This window comes from Pseudophryne corroboree, chromosome 6 (genome assembly GCF_028390025.1).
Source record: "Pseudophryne corroboree isolate aPseCor3 chromosome 6, aPseCor3.hap2, whole genome shotgun sequence".
Classification (NCBI taxonomy): Eukaryota; Metazoa; Chordata; class Amphibia; order Anura; family Myobatrachidae; genus Pseudophryne; species Pseudophryne corroboree.
In genome coordinates, this window is record NC_086449.1 from 379,469,085 (window position 1) to 379,494,293 (window position 25,209).

The 25,209-nt window shown below is 45.4% G+C and overlaps 1 protein-coding gene across 1 annotated transcript in view; it reads right to left on the bottom strand.

Annotated features, from left to right (window-relative positions):
- Nucleotides 1-25,209, bottom strand: part of LOC134934577 (collagen alpha-1(VII) chain-like) — an 817,258-nt gene that overhangs the window by 452,374 nt on the left and 339,675 nt on the right. The window contains exons 67-70 of the mRNA XM_063929986.1: nt 16,764-17,024; nt 10,917-11,174; nt 9,531-9,785; nt 3,048-3,089 (exon numbers count right to left, since the gene is read on the bottom strand). Of these exons, the coding sequence (XP_063786056.1) occupies nt 3,048-3,089; nt 9,531-9,785; nt 10,917-11,174; nt 16,764-17,024 (816 nt within the window). The remainder of the gene's footprint in view (nt 1-3,047; nt 3,090-9,530; nt 9,786-10,916; nt 11,175-16,763; nt 17,025-25,209) is intronic.

The window sequence follows — 25,209 nt, forward strand, 5'->3', positions numbered from 1 at the left end:
ACAGTTCAACAGGTCGACAGGGTTAAAAGGTTGACAGAATCAAAAGGTCAACATGAGATGGTCGACCCACATATGGTAGACACAAGTTTTTTTTGTCATTTTAAATTTTTTTCCAACTTTTTCATACTTTACCATCCACGTGGACTACGATTGGGAATAGTAACCTTCCCAAAGCATGGAGAGCGAAGCGAGCCATGCGAGGAGCCACAGTACACTAATGGGGCTTGTTTGTTGCAGAAAAGTGACAAAACACCCCCCAAAACAAAAAAATGGTGTCTACCTTTTTTGCGTCGACCATTTCCATGTCAACCTTTTAACCCCGTCGACCATTCCTACTGTCAACCTATTCTGTGTCGCCCTTTTGACCCTGTCGCCCTTTTGACCCTATTGACTTAATGCATGTCTACCATTAGTGGTAGACCTATTGACTGTAGATCTTTTTAATGTAGATATAATAACCCACACCCGTGTGAAAGTACCCAATTGTAAGTAATAGTGGCAGTGATGGTTTAAGATCAAATTTGGATCACAATATACAGACAATTATTTCATTGTTTTATGCTATCAAAAATACAATGTACTGTATATCTGAAGAAGGGATTACCCATAAATCATTTTTCATTAACCGTTCTATATATAGTATGGAAGAAGAAGCTTACACACTAGGCGATACAGTAAATGATATTGCTCACTTTTAGCCTCCTGAGCGCAATTGTTTACTATATTGCCCAGTGTGTATGCTGCATATGACAGCCGGTGTATAGCCCGTGGGTCGTAAACGACCCTCGCCCATGCATGCAGCTCAATTTGGACTCATGGCCCAAAACTGCATGCACGGCCTGGCCGCTAGCGATATCGCACAGTGTGTATGCCCACGTTGGGCGGCCCGGGCCGGAAGGGGGACACACTAGGCGATGTCGCTCATGGAGCACATTGCCTAATGTGTACCGACCTTAAGCTTTGCCAATTGCAAACTGAGAAATACACATGATAAAAAAAGATTTGGTTATGAGCTCACATGTAATCTATTCCAGGGAAACACAGGGATCCGCATACAGCCTGCAATTAGGCCTAACGCATACAGGAACCTTCTGCACACACAATCCCTGTACATTACCAGCAGCCATTATGAAGAGCAGAGTGTCAAACATGCAAGAAATTTAATAATGGATTAGTAGTAATGTTAACTCATTCAACATAAAAAGCATGCTATTCTTTTTATATATTAATGCTATAATGATACAATGGAATTTACAATACAATATGTGTGTCTTGTCTGAAATTCTTTTTTGTAATAGGTTCTTTCTAATACACAATTACATTTCATTGTGAGAGACAAGCTGTAAATGTATAAAATGCATATACCTAGTGATGGTCTTATTTTATGTATTACCTACTCTATAGTGTGTGTATGTATAGTGGGAGAGGGTGTGCATTTCTTGCCTTTTTCTTGGCTCATTATTTACTTGTCATATTTGCTAAACCATTAAAAAAAAAATGTGTACAAACCTCCCCCCCACCCCGCCCACAAATAGGTTAATCATACTTTCCTACCTCGCCGAATGGCCAGGAGGAACCCCAGAAAGGTGGGGCAAGCCTTCCGCAGTGGCGCAGCACCCCCGCAACCCCTCCTCGGCTGCCCACCTGCAGTGCACAAGAGGCTGGTCTAAGGGGATTTGTTCTGAATCGCATCATCGTAGCCCCGCTGTTCAATGCCTGTAATGGCGGCATTGTATAGCGGGGACGTGGCCATGATGACGCAACAGCAAACTCCGCTCAACTATGCCGCATATTGCCCGCACCGCCCACTGCAGGGCTGAGCTGGCTTTTTTCACCCGGAGGGGGCAGCCAGAAGGTTGGCAACCCTGCGGTTAATATACTATACACAAGCATCCACAGTGTGTAAGATTTTAGATGTTAGCAACTGCTACAGTAAGTTTCCACTCAGTAACTCCTCCTTATGTCTTTTTTGCCTACTACTCTGAGGGCCTGATTCATAGTTGTACGCAAACCTTATGGTTTGCATACAATTAAATTATGATGGTGGGAGGACTACGCATGTGCAGGATGTGTACATGGGCAGGCCACAGCTGGATTGACAAGCTGTGGCTATTTGGTGGCTGGGAGGAGCTAGTGCCAACCTGCATTTCCGGAAACATGGGCATGTCGCCAGGGTCGGTGCAAGGTTTCTCAGTACCCTAGGCAAAACTTTCGCTGGGAGATTCTTTGATCACCTGCTGCTCTGCAATGCAGCGAGTGGTCTCTGAATAGATGCTTTGCGCATGCAGATTGCATCTATTCAGAGCTGGGAGAGGAGCAGGGGGCTGCCCAGCTGCTCGGGGCATGCCCCCAAAATGCCTGACAACGGGTTAGTGTTGTGAGGCCACGCCCACTCATCCGGGCCACACCCACTTCACCAGAGGCCACACCCCCTTTTCCGTGTTGCGTACCTCCCAAATTTAGCTAAGAAGTGGGGAAGTATTTACAGAATATCAAGTAATGTTATATTTATGTACAAAAAGTGCAGGCAAGTGACTAGCTTCTTTCAAGGACAAATGCAGCAATTAAGAAAAAGCATCCTGTGATTATGACATGGTAATTTCATGAAGTTTCTAGTTTCAAGGGAGGAACTAAAAGTGATACAGCTGCTACAGAGCCCAGCAAAACTGACTTACCCCCTCCTTTGAGCCTCCCCCCAAAGCTCTCTCTCACAAGCCTATTCTGAGTAGGGTCATGTGCCTGATCACACATTTTCAGATGAGGCCCCTGATCTGCAATTTTGAGAGCAGAGTGGGGGCTCGGGAGTAAGGATGGCAGGTGATGGGGTAACTATCGATGGTTATGAACTATCAGGAGGAAACAAAACAAACAAAACTTACTTGAGGAGGTTAAAGCAGCATCTTCCAAAATTGTCCAATGGGGCCAGCAACTGTACTGTTCCACCCCTGGCTAGTTGTACTGCTTTTCTAAACTGTACTGAAGATCAGTATGTTTTACATTTTTAAATGTGTTCTATTATATGTAAATCTTATTTTATTTATTGATACCTGAGCTTCTGGAGACTCTGGATTTTCTTCAGTGATCACCTCCTGTGGACAAAAAGCATAGGTTGATAAAAATAAAATACTTGTTAAAATGTTCATGTAGAAATCCTGTCCCGTATATGAATAGTGGTAACATAGGGGTCTATTCATGAAGCAGAGAAAAATGTGGAGAAGTAAGCCAGTGGAGAAGTTGCCCATGGCAACCAATCAGCACTGAAGTAACATTTAGAATTTGCATACTATACAAATGTACGGAGCAGCTGATTGGTTGCCATGGACAATTTCGCCCCTGGATCACTTCTCCACTCTTTTCACTGCTTCATGAATAGACCCCATAGTCCAGCGGTGGCCAATCCGCTGCTCTTTCTTTACTGAGCTGCGGCTCCAGCCTCCCGCTCCTTTGTGGAGGAAGGGGACCTGCCGCTGTCCGTGCTGGCTAACCGGGGGAGGGGGAGAGGAGAAAGAGCCCCTTCCGCCGGCCGGGTCCCAGCACCTGCACAATGGAGCAGACAGCCGCCGCTTGTGCGCATGCACAAACCCCAGGCTTTTATGGACTGCAATGGCTGCAGCCCATAGAAGCCAGCTAGGGCTGAAGATGAGATAGGTAGTGGCTTCCAACAGGAGCCAGCTCTATGATAATTGCAGCCCGCTCTGGCAGTCCCAGAAAGAGGGAACACCTCCCAGTGGGACTGAATGGCAGGGAGGATTTGCAATAGGAAGCAGAGGCGTAACTAAGGGGGGTCGAGCAGGGCACGTGCCCTGGGTGCCGTAGCAGGCCCAGCAGAGGGGGGTGCTGCCGGCCAGGGCATCATGGCCGCCCACCCTCGCTATTGCCGCCCGTTATCATTGCGCCGCACCACGCCGCCCCGCACTGCTGTATGCAGCTCCCTGCCTCCCTCCTACGCGCTGCTGCTGGGAGCCAGGAGCGTGACCGCAGTGACAGCGTCACGCTCCCTGAGCTGGACAAGCAAGCGGGCTCGGCTCCTCTTCACGGGGATAGCCAGAGTCTGGGCCGTTTCTAGGCAGTGCGAGCCGTGCCTGCAGCCGCGGCCAGTGTGGCTCAATTGAGCTGCTGAAACAGCGTTAAGCCACACACCCTTGTGACGATCCCAGAAGTTCCCCCAGGAACAATGATTGAATTTGCACAGGAGCCTGGGTGTCCACAGGGAGCTACAAACATGCCATAAGTGCCAGGAGTCCCTGAAAAAGGAATGAGTGGCTTAAGGTCAGGTCCCTCTCCACTGTTATCTCCCTGCCAGTATGTCATCCCAGCACCAGGTCACAGTGTGAGTACAAACACTGACAGCAGACACTGTTAACTGTTTCCTTCCTTACTGCAATCCATATTGGCAGGTCACTCCACACTGCTGTATTTCCAGTGCTTAAAATGGTCCTAGAAAGCTGGCTGAACTCAAACCCCCTCCCCACATGGATGCCGCACCCCTAGCCACTCCCACCTAACGTGCACTGATACCATTTGTCCCGCATAATCTTACATCTACCCCCATCTCTCCCCATCTCCCCCTCTCCATGTCCTGTCTCTCCCCCCCTTCTGTTTCTCCTCATGCCCCCCTCTCACTCATGCCTCTTACTCTCTCTATCCCCATGCCCCCCACTCGCTATCCCTTCCCATGCCCCCCCTCTCTCTCTCCATTCTTCTCTCCTTCTCTCTCTGTCCCTATCCATGTTTCCAACGGCTCTGTATGTGGCTCTATAGTGTGCTATAATGTGCATTTCGGCTCAGTGTGCTATAATGTGGATTTCGGCTCTTATCGTGTGCTATAATGTGCATTTCGGCTCATTCAGTGTGCTATAATGTGAATTTCGGCTCATTCGGTGTGCTATAATGTGCATTTCGGCTCATACCGTGTGCTATAATGTGAATTTCAGCTCATTCCGTGTGCTATAATGTGAATTTCGGCTCATTCAGTGTGCTATAATGTGAATTTCGGCTCATTCCGTGTGCTATAATGTGAATATCGGCTCATTCAGTGTGCTATAATGTGAATTTCGGCTCATTCACTGTGCTATAATGTGCATTTCGCCTCATTCAGTGTGCTATAATGTGAATTTCGGCTCATTCAGTGTGCTATAATGTGAATTTCGGCTCATTCACTGTGCTATAATGTGCATTTCGCCTCATTCAGTGTGCTATAATGTGAATTTCGGCTCGTTCAGTGTGCTATAATGTGAATTTCGGCTCATTCAGTGTGCTATAATGTGAATTTCGGCTCATTCAGTGTGCTATAATGTGCATTTCGGCTCATTCAGTGTGCTATATGTGGATTTCGGCTCATACCGTGTGCTAGAATGTAAATTTTTGCTCATACCATGTGCTAGAATGTGAATTTCAGCTCATACCGTGTGCTAAAATTTGAAAGGGGCACCAGTACTAGATAGTATAAGGGGTCATACTACACTGAAGGACACGCCCCATGTTGAGTGGTCACACCCCCTTTTCCAGAGCACGCGCGCATAATTTCACCCTTCACTTTTTCATACCCCCCTTCAAAAATTACACCTATTTGTGCACAAGATGATGATGGTAAGGTGCATGTAGAATTGAAAAGAATGTTCCCAGTATGACATGAAACAGCTGGCGTGTCATGATGACACATCCCATTTTCAGTGTCCACGCCCCCCTTTTTCAGTGCGCGCTGGTGGCGTGCGCACATACTTTCCTTTGTAGGGCTTTTTTGGGGGGCGGGAGGGGGGGGCACCATTATTGATCTCTCCAAAATCCCTAGTTACGCCTCTGATAGGAAGTCACTGCCAGTGACAGCATAGCCAGTGCAGTAACAGACTGCAACTGGCTCATTGTAGTGGTGGATTGTACTCGGCGGGAGCACGCGCAGGGGGTGTATCTGCAGTCCTGCAGCCCATAGGTAAAATCCGCCACTGGAGCCAAACAGCCCCTCTTGGCAGACCAGGTTGTATGAGACTCTTCTAGCGCTGGGCATTTTTTTGCCGAAAATACATCTTTGTCACAACGCAATGTGACTAGGACACAAAAGTACACTGTGCTGATAAGTTTTATATATGACACTTGTATATCTGTGTGTGACTGAGTCTCTGAATCTGTATATGAAGTGCTACAATGTAGCAGCAGCAGCTTTTTACCAATCCAAGTTCTGTTCTGCTCCGTATACAGACTCAATTACACACATATACTTACACAAGTTTTTAATCATTATTTCTCTTGCAAAATGCATGCAAATCTACATAGGCGCATATGCGTGCAGCCTGCTGCATGGGCAGTGATTTTGTGTATTTCAGGGCCACAGAGAGGGGGTAAGGATACTAATTATCTGGTCCCCTAGTTGTTGGAGGAGCCCGGGTCCACCACCGCCCTCTTTCCCCAACTGACCTATTACCTGTCAGCAGCAGCCTCTCTCCCAAATTCACAAAGTTATCATAAAATAAAGAGTTCTGCTTTGCTAGTGTTTCTCTGATCCAGAGAGTCGCCACAAAGGGTCAAAATGTTCAGCACTGCTCCCATATCTTGTGCTACTGCTTTTCTAAACAAGCAAGTCTCCAACAAAATGGATGTGTGTTTGAAATAAGCTCATCAGAGTTGCAGAGGAGAGCACTGGACAGTTCGAGTCCTCAGGATAATAGGATATAGAAACACAGGAAGGTTAAAATGTTTATCTTATTATTTTATGTGTTTTATAGTTACTAGATTACCACTGCTCAGTGCCAGGTCTGACAGTTGGGATGTCAGACATCTACCACTGCTGACAGGTGGGAGAGGAGGTGATAACTGCCAGCACTAACCAGTGGCAAACGCAGGATCTCTAGAAGGGGGTTTCCAAATGAAGTCTACAATCTCCTCTCCCACTCTGCGGAATATTAGAGCAAGTGTGGGAGTCTGTGGGAGTGGCAGAAGAACCTAGTAATGACCCCGGACATTAATGTAAACATTGGTCTTTTTATATACTGGATACTGTATAGAATAAAGGGGTTGATTCAATTCGGCAACTTAAGAATAGCGCCGGGAATTAGCTCCCGACGCTATTCAATTCAGCTAAAGTTAAGTCGGCGAAAGCCCGTTCTCGCCGACTTAACAGGTAGTTTTGTCGGGAGAACGGGCATTCTCCGACTTAACTACCCGCGGCGATGCTGATTCCCGACAGAATCAGCCTCGCACCGGCCGCGCGGCAGCACTTTTGTCGGTTTTCTTCTTTCACCCCCCCTGGGGATGAGAGAAGAATTCCCGACAATTGCGGGTAACTAGCAGCTGAATTGAATAGCGTCGGGAGCTAATTCCCGGCGCTATTCTTAAGTTGCCGAATTGAATCAACCCCAAAGTATTAATATCTAACACTATAGGTGGTCTCTAACTATAGATGGACTCTAGTATAGGCTGTATCAAACATTTAAATAATATAAATAAGTGGTCAGAAAAAGGTTAAACAAACATACTATAATAAATTAATATAAAACATAATAGAAGCAATACTGCACTTTCTAAGCACACATTCTCCCACCTCATGATAAGGCTCCTGTCTCTAGTTCCTAGTAGCAACTCTCTGGTCCAGTGCACTGATTGAGGATCTACTCACAGCAATCTTGCTAGGAGAAGCTGCTACTATTCGGCATGTGCAGTAGCTCTGTCCCTTAAACTGCATAATGTGGCTGCAGGTCTTGTAACTGTGTTATATACCATTGCTATTGTCAAAATATGAGGCACTTGCCAAGAGAAGGGTTTTTTTTGTGCAACCGGAAACCCCCCCTGCGTTTGCCTATGCTAACAGACAGTGAGATCTGTGCATGAGTACTGAATGCTTAGCGAACATGGCTCCTGAACAAGGGCGTACTAAAGGAGGAGGGGATCCATGTGCAATCTCCGCCCGTGCCCCCTCCATTATAGCATTAGTGATCTCTAGTAGACTCTGTACCATAGTCTACTATGCATGCGTAGGTCTGCAGGAAAATGGTGCAGCACCCACTTTTGCTACTGCACATATGCAAAATCCCAGGAAAATGGGTACTGTGCCATATGACCAGTGATTTTGCAGTGCTGCTGCTACCGAGACAGGACTCCAGACAGGTAAGTATTGAAGAAATGGATGCATGGTGTACGATGAGGGCACCACTGGCCCCAGGGGCCTGTGTGCACCACACACTGCACCCATTATAGATACGCCACTGCTCCTGAATGATCTAGAGCAGTGGTTCTCAAACTCTGTCCTCAGGACCCCACACAGTGCATGTTTTGCAGGTAACCCAGCAGGTGCACAGGTGTATTAATTAATCACTGACACATTTTAAAAGGTCCACAGGTGTAGTTAATTATGTCACTTGCGATTTTGTGAGGAGACCTGCAAAACATGCACTGTGTGGTGTCCTGAGGACTGAGTTTGAGAACCTGTGATCTAGAGAAGCAGATGATGCATTCAGAAGCAGCATTTACATCAGACCCCAGTCCTAACTCCTGGATGAGGTATACTTAGGGAGCACCTATAGCATACCTCCCAACATCTTCAATTCTAGAAGCGGGGCTCCCTCGCGCGCGCAGCACGCGTTCCTGGAAAGGGATGTGGCTTAATCAAAAGGGGGCTTTGCCTCGCGGCAGTGCCGCGATCATGAGCCACACCCCCTTTTACCATCAGTGACGGGCATGACCAGCGCTCTGTGAGCTGCTGGCATGCCCCCTCTCCCTCTGTCTCCAGTGAATAGACGCTGTGCGCATGCGCAGTGTCTATTCACTGCTGCTCTGCTAAGTAGGGCAGCGATGACAGGAGCCTCCCTACTGCCCCCCTTCATTACCACCACCGTGGGACACTGCGGCCCGCGGGTGGGACAGTCCCAAAAAAAAGGGACTGTCCCGCAAAAATCGGGACAGTTGGGAGGTATGCCTATAGAGGTAAATGAGATGTATGTTTCTTTAGCAGCGGTTATGGGGGTCATTCTGAGTTGATCGCTCGCTAGCAGTTTTTAGCAGCCGTGCAAACGCATTGTCGCCGCCCACTGGGGAGTGTATTTTCACTTCGCAGTAGTGCAGCAAAGTGCCTGCAAAATCACTTTGTGCAAAACAAGACCAGCCCTTTAGTGACTCTTCGTATGCGTTGATTCTAACGACAGAGGGGCGGCTTTTGACGTCACACACCCGCTCAGCGAACGCCCAGCCACGCCTGCGTTTTTTCTGCCACGCCTACGTTTTTCTAAGCACTCCAAGAAAACAGTCAGTTGACACCCAGAAACGCCCACTTCATGTCAATGTTCGTTACACTCTGTGCAAACCCACGATGCTCATTGTACCCGTACGACGCGACTGCGCATTGCGGTGCATACGCATGCGCAGAAATGCTGATTGTTAGCCTGATCGCTGCGCTGCGAACAACGGCAGCTAGCGTACAACTCGGAATGACCCCCATGGAACAATGTCAAACTGTAAAAACACATTTGGAGCCAGGTAGCTTAATTTCAGTAATGTAGTAAATTTCTTTAGCATTTTTTAAACAAAAAATATTCAGCATTTACCAAGTCCTCGGTTGTACTGAGGCCATGGTCAGACACAGTCAGTGCAGGGGCTGTAGGCCTCATCCTTTCTTGCTCTTTGAAGCTGTACAGTGTGCTTGTTAGTCCTTGCTCCTTGTCAGTCTCCTGGAGATCCAGAAGAGAATGTCTCTGTAACAGTGTGTCATTTACACTGATCTCCTGCTGTTTCACAAGTATGGTGGATGAAGTTACACTACGATTCTTCTTTCTCTTCTCTTTATTGCTCTCATTTGTTTCCTGAGAAACCAACAATTAAGGAAGATTGTAAAATAAATAAATACATTTTTAAATATTTTACATGGTGATAATTTAGTGATATTTCAGAAAACCAAAGAGCTTACGACGGGATCCGGTCTTTAGGTCGACAGCACTTAGGTTGACACTCATTAGGTCGACCACTATTGGTCGACATGCATTAGGTCGACATGGTCTATAAATGGACATGGTCACTAGGTCGACGTGAACAACGTCGACATGGAAAAAGTTTGACATGATTTTTTAAAAAAAAAATTCTTAATTTTTTGAATTTTTTCATACTTCACGATCCAAGTGGACTATGATTGGGAATAGTAACCTGTGCCGAGCGCAGCGGAACGAGGCACCTTGCCTGAAGCATGGCGAGTGAAGCAAACCATGCAAGGCGATACGGTGCACTAACTGGGGTTGCTGGTCACTTTACGAAGAAAACGACACCATTTTTTTTTAAACTCATGTCGACCTTTTCCATGTCGACCTTGTTTATGTTTACCTAGTGACCGTGTCAACCTATTTCAGGTGTCAACCTAGTCATTGTCGACTAATAGTGGTCGACCTAATGACGGTCTACCTAGTTACTGTCGACCCAATGATCCACACCCCTTACAACACCTTCTTGTTTCAAATATTTCCACTGGAATCATTCACCTGGATCACTTACTAAAACTGGTATAGCACTGCTGCTGAACTAATGGCACTTTTACTGTTGAAACTGATAACTTGCACTGAAAATATAAGCTCCCATGTGTGCAAAGATTACAGTGTCAGTGGAGGCAATTCAACTTGCAGCAATGCTTGCGATGTGCTGTCAATGCTGTCAAAATCTCTCTGCACATGTGACATCTACCCCACATGCAGTGCAACATGGTTCTACCCAGTTGCTTGATAATTTGCTTTGCTTACAAATATGAATCAGGCCCTTTGTGCATTCAGCACAGTAAAATAAAATTATATACTGTAAATCTGTTTTCAGTAATTCTGAAACAAAATTTGACAACAGTCTAGAGAAAAGCATTTTCAGTTAAAGATTTGTTCTGTGTAAACTATATACAGCAGATTCTGAAAAAAACATGGTTCCATTAACGATTTTTCTTTCGATTTACAAACTTGTACCTTCCCAATGACTGTTGGATGGATTTTCAGAATTGTGCTTGTGTCAAAAGAGAGCTCATGGTTCATGTGTGCCTCCTTCATAATGCCCATTGTAGCTGGCTCTGTTACAGTTGGTGTTGGCATACTGGTAACTCTTCCAGTGCTATAGGTGATATCACCTTCATTTTCCGTCGTCTCTTCAGTTGAGTGGTTTCTGGGCCTAGTCTCAGTCACCGTTTTCTCCAGACGGCCCTTTTTCTTATTCTCTTTTCTAGACTCCTACAAATTCACAGATAATATTTGCATTCGATAAGTCTGCTACCACACTAGCCTTGAACTGCATATACAATTTTACAACTACCTATAGTAAATACATTGGTTGAAAATGAAAAAACAGTTACATTCAATTAAAATTATACTGTAAAATCTTTCATTTTAGCATGTGCAGGAATGTATAGAACAATCCTATATGTCCATAATTGTTCAACATTATTGTAAAATAATATAACATATATAAAAAGTTTGATATAAACACCAGAATTTTGTTGTAATTTAAAAGAACGTTAAGAAAAATAACATTGAAAATATTGCATTAATTTTTATTTTATTCTGAAAATCAGTGACATGCGGTGAGGTGAGGCAGAACCTTTCCTGTCATACTAACCTTTCCTGTCATACAGAGTTTTGGCTATATAAAGTATATGAAAAATACAAAGGATAAATTAGAAATATCTTCTTTACACTATTCTAATCATTTTTATAGTCAAAACTCTAGAGTAAAAGTCTATTTCCGCACATCTCTAATCAAAACTCACCAAATTTCCAGAGGTGTATACTGCTGCACCTGTGTATAATGCCCACATGGGATCGGTATGAGTTACTGATGACCGGGATGCCGGCCGTCATTATATCAACGCTTGCATCCCAACACCAGGATTCCGGCAGAGTGGCGAGCGCTAGTTAGCCTCTTCCGGGCTTGCTGCGCTCGCCAAACTGCGCTTGCCACGCTGCGGGCAAGGTGGCTTGCTGCACTCGCCACAGGTTATATTCTCCCTCTATGGGTGTCGTGGACACCCACAGAGTGAGAAAAACCTGTGACGTTGGCAGTCCTGCGCTGGCAGTGTACCGCTGTGCAGGATCGCGGCATCCGCATTGTGATTGCCGGGATCCCATGTGGCGGTATTTTAACAGCATACCGCCCACATAAACCCTTTGGCTAATATACTGTGTGTAAATCTGGCTCTGTTACTAGCCAGTGCCTCCTGAGCCATTTACCTCACCGCATGTCCCTGCTGAAAATAGCAGATAACTTCAAGCACACACAAGTAACAGGGATTCTCTTATACTGTACAGGTTTATATTGTCTTCTGTTCCAACCAGGGAGGTCAATCCCAGGCTGATTTATCAATCTCGGGATTTGGGATTGAAAAATTATTAATTCCGAGATTCCTGGGATTGGGTAGGTAAAAAAATATAAATATATATCTCATTTAATGCCCCCCAGCCAGCCCCCACAGTGACTCCCCTCATCTCTGGGTGGGCAGGTGGCGCGGCTTGCATCGGGCGGATGGCAAGGTTGGCTGCGAGCTACACAGCCGGTGTCATGGCTGGCGTCGTGCTGCACGGCGTGACCTCTGACATCATTTCACAATGCGCACAGCCGCGCAGCTGCACAGCTGGGGGCAGGGTGAGCCAGACAGCGTCTGTGCCATCTACTGAAGGTGCTCAGTGCTGTCCAATATTAATAAAAAGAATTCGATGGTTAATCCCAAAATCCTGGCCACAATCCCAGAATTGGCCATCCTAGTTCCAACTCTGCTGTTCATTATTGAATACTTTCATTCTAGGTAGTGCCAAATGTGATTTTTGTCTTAGGGAAAGCACACCTAAAAGCAAGTCTGCCGCAATTGCACTTGCAAGAATATCAATTTGTATACATTGGTCATACATATTCTGAGTTGTACACATCTATGTAAGCGGACCACCCCTATCCACATGCTTGGTTTTATAGCTTCATCATTAACAGTGCACACTTGCACCAGTGCTATCCCTGGTGTAAAAGTTCAAAGTCAAAACAGGTGTAACTTTGTGTATGCAAAACTCTGCGTAGCTGGCAATTCAGGAGACATGCCCTCGCTTCACTCTCAATACACACAGCTAATGGGCAGGATGTACTAAGGGAAAAATGCAGTAAAACCCCCGTTTTAACACATTTTCACATGTACTAAGACCCGGCTGCCCATGTATCATCACGGAGGGAATTGCCATCTTTTTATGGCGATACCCTATAGAAGCCTATGAGCTTCTTTCCGCAACCCGTCGCACCCGCTGCTCATGCCTCACCCCCCTCACCTGTGCTTGTTTGGCTTCATGATCCCCCACCACCTCCTCCACGCAACACAGCCATTTGTCCTTCCGGCTGCAGGGAGGGGGAGCCCAGGGCCTCCCAGCACATGTCTGTTCCCGGTGCTGGGAGGTGACAGAGACCCCCGGAGGCCCCCACATACCCTCTCCCCTGGACCACCAGGGATCGCAGGGGCCCCTGGCATCGCATTGTGATACTAATCACATATGTTAGTACATATGTGATTATCATCGTTGCAATGACCGGCGATGGCCCGCAATCACTGTTAGTACATCACACCAAATATCTGTCTGCATAACTGACTTGCAAAATTTTACAAAGGCTCCAACATAATATAATAGGGTCCAGTATGAAAAGCCGGGGCTCGGGATACCGGCGGTCATAATACCGACTCCGGGATCCCGATGTTGAAAAGTGAGTAGGTGGTGTTCTCCCTCTCTACTACCTCCTAACCCTAACTCTCCCTTCCCACAGCCTAACCCTAAACTCCCCCCTTTGTGCCAGACCCTAACTACTCCCTGGGGATGACTAAACCTGAGTGCCCTCCCCCCCCCACCCTGCTGTGTAAAGCTCCCCAGCAGCCTGAGCCTACCTCTCCCCCCAGGGGTGCCTAAAACTAACTCTCCTTCCTCGCAGCCCAACCCTAACCTACCCCGCCCCTCCCCCGAAGCCTAACTCTAACCCTCCCCCTGCAGCCTAAACTGACCCCCCCCCCCGGCCCTAAACCTAACACAGCGGCAATACTTACGGTCAGGATGCTGGCTGTCTGGATTACGTGTCAGTATCATGGCCCTTTCGGAGTTTAATTGAGTGATTAGTGTCGGGATTGCAACGGGTGTCGGGATTCCTGCATCAGTATTTTGGCTGCCGGGATACCGACAGCCGGCATTCTGACTGCATCCTGTATAATAATATGTAAACATAATATGCAAAGAGAAAAAAGACAACTCTTTTTTATGGGGCACTCTTACTAATAATCTAAAACTTAACTTTTATTTATAGAAATTGGACTCACATTAACATACTAACATATAACATATATTCAAATGAGACAATTAATGGTGTAACTGGCTATGCCTCCAAAAATGTATCCCTGTAGCGTCCTTCTCACTATGTGGATTATTGTATCCTAGTTGTTACAAATTGTCTATAACTGTTTGGTTATACTGCTGCAAATGATTACGTATAGAGAAACTAATCTATGGCCTGCTGCCAGAAACAAAGTTTCAAAAATACATTTATTAACGTCTATCCTATATGACATAGGTAATTTGTATAATACAGCTAGCTGGTGATAATCCCCAAAATTAAATAGACAGTTATTCAAGCAGTTATCGCAGTACACATATAAATAAACATGTATTATGTGGCTGAGTTTTTTAGCCAGTCACAAGTGTATATGTGTTTAGCCAGGTAAACGTATTAGACAGTTGTATAAGTAGAGAAAGAAAATGTCAGAAGGAAGACGGGGAAGAATAGGTGACTAGATGCCTGGTTTCTGCTTTTGGAAATCTGCTAAAAAGCATCGAATTTCCAATGAGAGAACCACCTGGAGCATATGCACCAATCCCAAGACCTGTATCTGCTGTTAACTTTTTCTGCCCAATTAAGGGCAAAGTTAATGAGAGTGCAGGGGAGAGGTCCCTAGCCAGTATATAACACCTGTATTGCTGATTTAATATAGGCCCATTGAAAAGTGGAAAACACTTAAACAAGAGAGAAAACGAAATTCCTTCTATATTGGTTATGGATCCTCTCATCTTTAATTTGATGTCGACAGACATGATTGAGGACAGTAGAAATCCTGGATGTTATTGCATTTGAAATCTGTATTTCATAGAAATTGTCTATTTAAATTCAATATCTGTGTTTTATGTCAATAACCAATATAGAAGGAATTTCGTTTTCTCTCTTGTTTAAGTGTTTTCCATGGATGCCACAGATCTATTTGTGAACAAGTGGTCATATTAAGATAGCATGTGATATTTTAAACAATTGTTGTTATTATCTTAATTATCATTATTACTTTTCAATGGGCCTATAAGAAGTCAGCAATACAGGTGTTATATACTGGCTAGGGACCTCTCCCCTGCACTCTCATTAACTTTGCCCTTAATTGGGCAGAAAAAGTTAACAGCAGATACAGGTCTTGGGATTGGTGCATATGCTCCAGGTGGTTCTCTCATTGGAAATTCGATGCTTTTTAGCAGATTTCCAAAAGCAGAAACCAGGCATCTAGTCACCTATTCTTCCCCGTCTTCCTTCTGACATTTTCTTTCTCTACTTATACAACTGTCTAATACGTTTACCTGGCTAAACACATATACACTTGTGACTGGCTAAAAAACTCAGCCACATAATACATGTTTATTTATATGTGTACTGCGATAACTGCTTGAATAACTATCTATTTAATTTTGGGGATTATCACCAGCTAGCTATATTATACAAATTACCTATGTCATATAGGATAGACGTTAATAAATGTATTTTTGAAACTTTGTTTCTGGCAGCAGGCCATAGATTAGTTTCTCTATACGTAATCATTTGCAGCAGTATAACCAAACAGTTATAGACAATTTGTAACAACTAGGATACAATAATCCACATAGTGAGAAGGACGCTACAGGGATACATTTTTGGAGGCATAGCCAGTTACACCATTAATTGTCTCATTTGAATATATGTTATATGTTAGCATGTTAATGTGAGTCCAATTTCTATAAATAAAAGTTAAGTTTTAGATTATTAGTAAGAGTGCCCCATAAAAAAGAGTTGTCTTTTTTCTCTTTGCATATTATGTGATCTGTTCTCTACAACTTGAGGGAGCACCGCCGGCTTTTCTATTTGTTAGTCTAGAATTTTGTCTTTCCCATAGGTAGTGGGTATTATTGAATTATAAACGATTTTGTCTTTTTTGCATCCCGGCTTATATATACATTGTACCTGTATAAGGGTAGCTCAGTGCGCTTTTTACCCCCACAACCAATCCAGTGTCGTTAATAATATGTAAAGTAAGTGCATGTTGCCTTAAAAAAAATTATCATAATGCTGCTTTGTGATAATAAGGCAAAGAGTTATTCATAAAGGGTGTGATTCTGAGTTGCACGTAATCCATATGCATCTGCATACACATTACGATCATTGTGTAAATACAATTATACAGCAGAATTTGGGGGTCTTACACATCTTAGTGTACACAACGCCCCAGCAGCTCCATCTGCAAGTGTACCAATCATCCTTATGGTCGCCATTTACACCTATCCTGTGAGAAACTCTGGCAACATGCCTAAGACACAACAAAGTGTATAAACCCAGTTGCTACCCAGAAACACTAATTTCCCATAGAGTAAGAAATGGCTGAGATCTATCATTCTCAGAACTGCCCATGCCTACACAAAAATAAAATACCTGATTCATTTCACATTTGGCGCTACGTGGAACCCTGAATCAGGCCCAAAATCTAAAAACAATCCTATACACAGTGATCTGGGAGGCCTCACCTTGTCCTGCTTCCTATTAGGCCTGTTAGGTTGTGTATGTGCAGCATAAGTCACTATGGACAGTTTCTCTACATCTACAGTGCTAGTTGTCTCAGTAGGCAGTGGTAATGGGCTACTCTCATGTATGGTAAGTTGAAGACCATTATCCTCCACGTTTTCCTCCTGCTCCTCCAAGACTACATTTGTAATAACACCAATAGGAACAGACTCCACTTGAGGTTTCTTCTTCTTCTTTTGCTCTCTCTTGCTCTCATTTGCCTCCTAAATACAAGAAAAGAATGATATTAGAGCAATACGCTGGATATTTTTAAAACCATATCACAGGGAGTTAGCAACTCCATGCTTCCCTATAGATGTGAAATGTAGTGAAACAATAACTGTATAAACTCCTATTCCCTATACGTATCTAAAATACAGTAGGTGTATAGTCTACTGCACAGGTTCTCAAACTCGGTCCTCAGGACCCCACACGGTCCATGTTTTGCAGGTCACCTGTAGATTTTTAAAATGTGACAGTTGGTGATACACAGTGCAGCTGCTGGGTGACATGGAAAACGTGAACCGTGTGGGGTCCTGAGGACCGAGTTTGAGAACCTTTGGTCTACTGCATCCTGGCATAAGATTGTCAGACACAAGCTACAGAACAAACAGTTGCATCTTCTTATAGGTAAAAATATTAAATGCTTACATTTTACATTTGCCTGCACATTAAAATATATGTAAATTCCTGTAACAAAACTGAACACTTCCACATATAAGGTGACCTTATTTATGTTTTGAATGTTTATGGATTATTCTTATGGTAAAAAGGCAAGAATCTGGTTCGCATTATACCATAATTAGGATTTTTATGCATCCCTGGATAAGCAGCTTGATTCGATAAAACCTTGTTGGCATTTAGAATACTCTTGAAAAAGTTACATGTGAATATGCTCTGCGCTACCGAGTCGCACCACAGCATGGCATGACTAGAAGGGCTATTTAATGTGCTGGGAGGCTAGATATAAGTGGACACATCTGTACTTAGGGTTTGGTTTCAGTGCTTTCATTTCGCAATAAACATAAGTACAAGTAGAAAGTTGCAGGGGATATTTCATCCATGAAATCATTCACAGGAACAAAGTTTCTTTAAGACCTCAAAATGAACAGTGGCTGATTCTGAGTTGCACTCAAGTTGCTATGCGCACAGAGTTCGCCTACTGCAAATGTGCCAAAGGAAGAAATCTGTTTCCACTCATGGGCCTGATCAGGTGTCCACACTCGGAGAGAGATGGAAGTGCATATGGATTGATCCGTACTTTGACAGTCTACAATATACAGTACATGAAAAAGGCGCGCGGTAACTGAGGGATGCCCATGTGGTCACAGGGAACTATTCTGACTCGAGATTGATAAGACATCTTTTATATTGGTGAAAACGTTACTGACAGCAGTTATCGCTTCCCTGGGACAGTCCTGTAACACGGGATCTGTCCCAACATGAGGTTTCAATTAAATGTGGTGAGATACAGACAGACCGCAAAAGCGACAATAATTTTAACATAATTTTATACATTTTACTAAATAGACTCCCCTAAAGACAAAGTTGGTCTAAAAAATAATTAGATGCCGGAAGGTTCAGATGACAGGTATAAATCTACAGTATTTGTGTAAACCAATAGGCACATTGGAGTAGGTAATGCACTGCAGGCACCGAAACAGAGTAATGAATGAACTAATAATCAGCTAATTATCTGTTATTTATATTGACTGTAAACTTTTAATTCATTAGAACTTTCTCGTTTCCAAAGCATAATCATAAGGTAGTCCAATAGGGACTTATGCAGAGCTATAGCCAGGGCCGGCCCGCCCCACGGGTAAGGCGCCACAGTGTTGAAGGCGCCGGCAGCCGCAGGGGTGGCCAAACAGTCGATCGCGGACATGCGACCAGTCGATCGCGATCTGCCGCCCATCCACAACAGGCGAGGAGAGCGCAGCGCGCGCCTCTCCTGCCTGCCCCTCAGTCTGGTCTCCGGCAGTAATGGTGGAGTGTATAGCTCAAATCAGGTGCCGGTTAGTTAGCCAATCAGAGCTCGCAGGCCGGCTCCTGATTTGAGATATACACGCTGCCGTCACCCCCCCCCCCCCCCCCCCCCCCCCCCCAAAGCAGCATAACAGAGAGCAGCACTATGGGGGCATATATGGCACTGTGGGGGCATATCTGGCATTGTGGGCAATGGGCATATGTGGCACTGTGGGGGCATATGTGGCACTGTGGGGGCATATCTGGCACATGGCACTGCGGGGGCATATCTGTATCTGGCACTGTGGGGGCATATCTGGCACTGTGGGGGGCATAGCTAGCACTGCGGACACATGGCACTGTGGGGGCATATCAGGCACTGTGGGGGCATATGTGGCACTGAAGGGGCATAGCTAGCACTGTGGACACATGGCACTGTGGGGGCATATGTGGCACTGTGGGGTCATATGTGGCACTGTGGGGTCATATGTGGCACTGTGGGGTCATATCTAGCACTGTGGCGGAATATCTGGCACTGTGGCGGAATATCTGGCACATGGCACTGTGGGGGCATATCTGTATCTGGCACTGTGGGTGCATATCTGGCACTGTGGGCACATGGCACTGTGGGAACATATCTGTATCTGGCACTGTGGGGGCATATCTGGCACTGTGTGGGCACATGGCAGTGTGGGGGCATATCTGTATCTGGCACTGTGGCGTCATATGTGGCACTGTGGGTGCATATCTAGCACTGTGGGCACATGGCACCCACTATCTCCTGTCGCCCACTATCTCCCTGTGACCCCAGCCTCCTCAGTCAACCACTATCACCTCTGCCACCCAGTCACGCACTTTCTCCCTGTCACTGACAATCTCCCTGGACCCCTGGGGGTACTATTGTGTGGCCACGCCCCTTCCTTGTGAGACCACACCTCTTTAAAAATTTGATCCCATCAAGGGGCGCTAATTCTAAATTCGCCTGCCAAAAAAATTAAGCTCGGGCCGGCCCTGGCTATAGCACTTATGTACAGTAATTCTTTATTGCTGAATGATGCAGACGAGATGTGAGATGCCATGGGCAGAATTTCTCAGGACAGGACAGAACAGTACATGGTCAGATAGCAAGAAAAGAGGACCCATAGCAACAATATGAAACACGGCCTGTCACCATCTCTCCTGCACACAACTGTGATCTATCAGATGCATACACCAGCGAGTAGGCAAATGGCATTTGGCTTTGTTTGGGAAACGCTACACATATTATACCTGTTGGGTGAATACAGCCAGGTCCCATCCACTATTTAAGATTAAAGCATGTGTAGAGAAGAGCTGTGCGTGCTCTATATTAATGTACAATGACCACACTCAGGGACTTTTAATATCTCCTGTTGCAGGTGAATCTTGAATTATGTTAGTGGTATAAGGTGCATGAAAGACAGACACATTGGGCTGGTAATGGGGTCTGCAGGGTATGTTGGTAATAAATCAGGCTCAGATTCTGCAGTAACAGTGGGAAATGTGGCTGTGTAAACATGGTAGCCAATGAGGCAGGGTCTTTATGCCTTGAGGTTTGGCAGCAAAATTCTTCTCATGTCTCAAGGTCAAATCAGCAGCAATAACACACACACACTGTGATAGTTGTGCAAATGCATGGACCTCTGAAGGCTGGTCACATACATAAACCTGTAGTGGCTGTGAACAGGCATGTGCCTCTGGCAGCTGGGCACAGGCTTGGATCGCTTTGGAAGTAAACAGATACAGTATGTAATTGGCAAACTTGTTTTTCAAGTGTACAGTAACTGAGGGCACATTAGGAATGGTCTTGAGTTTGCATAGGGTGTGAGTAGAGACATCACTATCTCTACCTACTTACCTACCTATCTATCGATCGGTCTGTCTATCTTCATTAGACATTAAAAATTAACTAGGTTCAGGTAGAATAAATTACAGTTAGGGAGCAACTGAGTCAGACCAGGTGAACGGAAGTGGAGAGACAATGGTTTGAGATGGATCTTTTGCACCTACTGTATTAGTATAGGCTGGTGCAGGTACACACAGTATGATGACTAGTTTAGAATGAAGTGTATAGATGGGGCGGGCAAATTGTGTACAACTCTGTATACAGAGGTGTTATATGCATTTATTTATCTGTATGTAATGCAGGAGCAAATCAGGCCTGATATTTTCTGTTGCACTAATAAACACAAACTCTATGTGCTAAACCAAAATGTTGTATTAAAAAGTTATTTTATTGCCATCTCTATACCAAAATGATGCACAATGCTACAGAAGAAACCTTTACAGTTACACATTTAAATATTTAGTTTTGCAATATTGAAATAATTGATCTTGTATAATAAATAAATTAATTGAATTAAAGAGTGATTCAGGAGCACGCTGGGTCACATTGGGGTATATTCACTAAATAGCTGTTTTACAAACTGATTTTGTAAGTTTTCTGAGGCGGATTCAGGACCCTGTTGAGGTTGGATTGCAGATTCTGCTAAAGTGCAGAATCTGCTACTGTTTCTATTGCATGCTGGTGGCCGGCCAGCACAAGGCAAGGTCACCCAGTATGCTACCCTCAATTTGTATTGTGATTGCAGCAATTGTCGTCGACCCAGACGTGCTGCTGACATATTTCCATCGGAACAGCTTTGTGTAACGCCACACAGTTGCCCCGAAAATGGCCCTGCCCACATTTTTAGAGTCCCTCCCCACCGCAATGCCACGCCGCCCCGTGAACGCCTCTGCCTGCCAATCAGGCAGAGGCATTCGCAGCCAATGTGATGTGATTGCATTGACCGGGCCTTGCATGTGCAGTACGGGACCTGCACATGCGCATTGGTGCCGGGTAAGGTAAATTGCAGTCGCATCGTGATTGTGATGCAACCTAAATGAAGCCCTTAGACCTCATGGGGCCCCCGAAGCAAGGCACTGATTTGGGGCACCCTTCCTCAAACAATCCCCCCTCAGTCAGTTTATGGCAAGTCCCTTATTTACGTTACAACACATAGTAGTGCCCCTTATTCAGGTTACAGTACACAGTAGTACCCCTTGTACAAATTATGCCACACAGTAGTTTCCCTTATACATAATGCCCACAGTAGTAGTGCCCCTTACACACATAATGCCCGTGGTAGTTGTGCTGCTTACACATATAATGTCCACGGTAGTTATGCCCCTTACACACATAATGCCCATGGTAGTAGTGCCACTTACACACACAATACTCACAATAGTTGTGCCCCTTTCACACACAGTGCCCGCGGTAGTAATATCCCTTACACATATAATGCCCATGGTAGTTGTAGTCCTTACACACATAATGCCCACTGTAGTAGTTCTACTTGCACACATAATGCCCACTGTTTTGCTGCTTGCACACACAATGCCCATGGTAGTTGTGCTGCCTACACACATAATGCCCACGGTAGTTGTGCTGCTTACACACATAATGCCCATGGTAATAGTTCCACTTAAACACAGAATGCCCACGGTAGTTGTGCCACTTACACACATAATGCCCATGGTAGTTGTGCCGCTTACACACAATGCACACGGTAGTTGTGCTGCTTACACACATAATGCCCACAGTAGTAGTGCTGCTTACACACATAATGCCCACAGTAGTAGTGCTGCTTACACACATAATGCCCACAGTAGAACTGCTTACATGCATAATGCTCCTTACCAAGTACATCTTATACACATAATACCCACAGTAGTTGTGTGCCTGCACACAGAATGCCCACGGTAGTTGTGTCACTTACACACATAATGTCCATGGTAATTGTGTTGCATACACACATAATGCCCATGGTAATAGTTCCACTTAAACACAGAATGCCCACGGTAGTTGTGCCACTTACACACATAATGCCCATGGTAGTTGTGCCGCTTACACACAATGCACACGGTAGTTGTGCTGCTTACACACATAATGCCCACAGTAGCAGTGCTGCTTACACACATAATGCCCACAGTAGTAGTGCTGCTTACACACATAATGCCCACAGTAGAACTGCTTACATGCATAATGCTCCTTACCAAGTACATCTTATACACATAATACCCACAGTAGTTGTGTGCCTGCACACAGAATGCCCACGGTAGTTGTGTCACTTACACACATAATGTCCATGGTAATTGTGTTGCATACACACATAATGCCCACAGTAGTAATGCTGCTTACACACAAAATGCCCACAGTAGTAGTACCGCTTACACACATAATGCCCCTTACTAAGTACACATAGCAGGCTGGCAGCCGCATGTGTGTAGCTGACAAGCTAAGGCAGCTTGGAGCTGATGGCGGAAGCTGGTCGCATAGGAACGGACCCTGGAGGAGAGAAAGACTGCTGCTGCAGTCTGTTTCTGTGCACAGCACCGTCGCCCATCATTGGGACAGTAGGCACCAGAAGGTGGGAAAGAGGCTGAGATCAAGGGCTGCCGGGAGCTGTAGTTTATTTAGAGTTTATGTAGTGCGGTGCGGTGCCAGACTGTCTGGAACACCTTCACAGATTCAGCCCTGTTGGCGAGCCCCTGGGACTCGCCAGGCCCTAAGCAACTGCTTTGGTTGCATATTAGTAAATCCACTACTAAATGTTTGTCAATAATTTTGGCGTGGGGATTAAAGTGGCAATTCTGTTTAAGACAATACATTGCATGTGCTACCCAGAAAAATATGGGGGGTAATTCTGAGTTGATCGCAGCAGCAAGAAAGTTAGCAATTGGGCAAAACCATGTGCACTGCAGGGGAGGCAGATATAACATGTGCAGAGAGAGTTAGATTTGGGTGTGGTGTGTTCAATATGCAATCTAATTTGCAGTGTAAAAATAAAGCAGCCAGTATTTACCCTGCACAGACATAAAATAACCCACCCAAATCTAACTCTTTCTGCACATGTTATATCTGCCCCCCCTGCAGTGCACATGGTTTTGCCCAACTGCTAAAAAATTTCCTGCTGTGATCAACTTGGAATTACCCCCGTGGTTGGGTACAATCCTGATTGTAAAAAAAACATTTACTAAATATATTCTAAGGTATCTCTCATTCAGTCACTGTGGTGGTGGTGGTGGTGGTGGTGGTGGTGGTGGTGATGGTGATGATGATGATGATGATGATGATGATGATGATGATGATGATGTACTATGTGTACATGCTAGATGTATTGGAGTTCCAACTAGGTCCACAAAAACCTGTGGTCAGACAATCTCATGAGTAAGATTAAGAATATGGATTATGGGCCTAATTCAGTAAGGATTGCACATTCTGCTTTTTAGCAGAATCTGCAATCCTTTCAATTGCATGCTGGGGGCCACCCATTGTAGGCATGCTACCAGCCGCATACCCACTGCGATCATGCTCTAATTGCGATCACGCCGCAATTACAGCATGATCGCAGAAACTGTGGATGCCTCCTGCCGACGCAGGCTGGCTGCGATGGCATGAGTCCCGCAGCCATTTTTTTATCAGATCGGCTGCGTGTGTGGACATGCAGCCACCCCGAAAATGCAGCCGATATGCCCCCATTTCCCAGACGCTGCCCTGAAAACGCTCAGACGCTGCCCCGTGAACACCTCTGCCTATCAATCAAGCAGAGGCGCTTGCGGTTAATGCGGAAACTGCGCATGCACGCAGGGCATCCGTCGCTGAATTTGCGGTCACGTCGTGATTGCGATGCGACCTGAATTAGGCCCTATGTTCAGCAGTATCATCATGGAACGTATGCATTGTGGAATGAAAGTGTCAGATCCTACTTCCTTTTGTACATCCTGTTTGATCTTCCAGATCTCCAGTAATATTAACTGCTGTTGAGCACACACCAGGTGCATTCCATATCTGTTTTCCTTTCAGGTGAGCATAATGCTGCATTTCACTGCATTCAAAGCTGTGGACGGAGATGGGGAGGCCAATCCCGGGCCATTTTTTAAATCCCGGGTGTCGGGATTGAAAAATGGCCAATCCTGGGATTCCCGGGATACCCGGGATTGGCTTTTAGATATGTGGCCGCCCCCTCGCCCCACCCCGCCCCGCACACATAACTCACCATATAACGGGGGCGGGCGGGTGTGGAACAACCTCTGATCTCTCCTGGCGGCTCCCTGCAGCAGCTGACGGCGCAGCGTGACCTCTCACGCTGCGTTGGGGAGCCGGAAGGAGGAAGCCAGGCAGCGTCTACGCTGATCCCTCAATCCCCGGGATTGGAGCTTCCAATCCCGGGATTGAATCCTGGCCATTTTTGGCCCTAAATCTCGGGATCCCGCCAATCCCGGGATTGGCCACCATAATCAGCAGAGTCTACTTGTGCATCCTATTAGCAAAGAAAGCAAATAAGACGTATTTTTAGACAAAATGGAGTTGCACATGACCTGTCAGCTCACTCTCACCAGGCATCTCCAGCTATGTGGTGTATTGAGGCAAGATATATGAGGTCA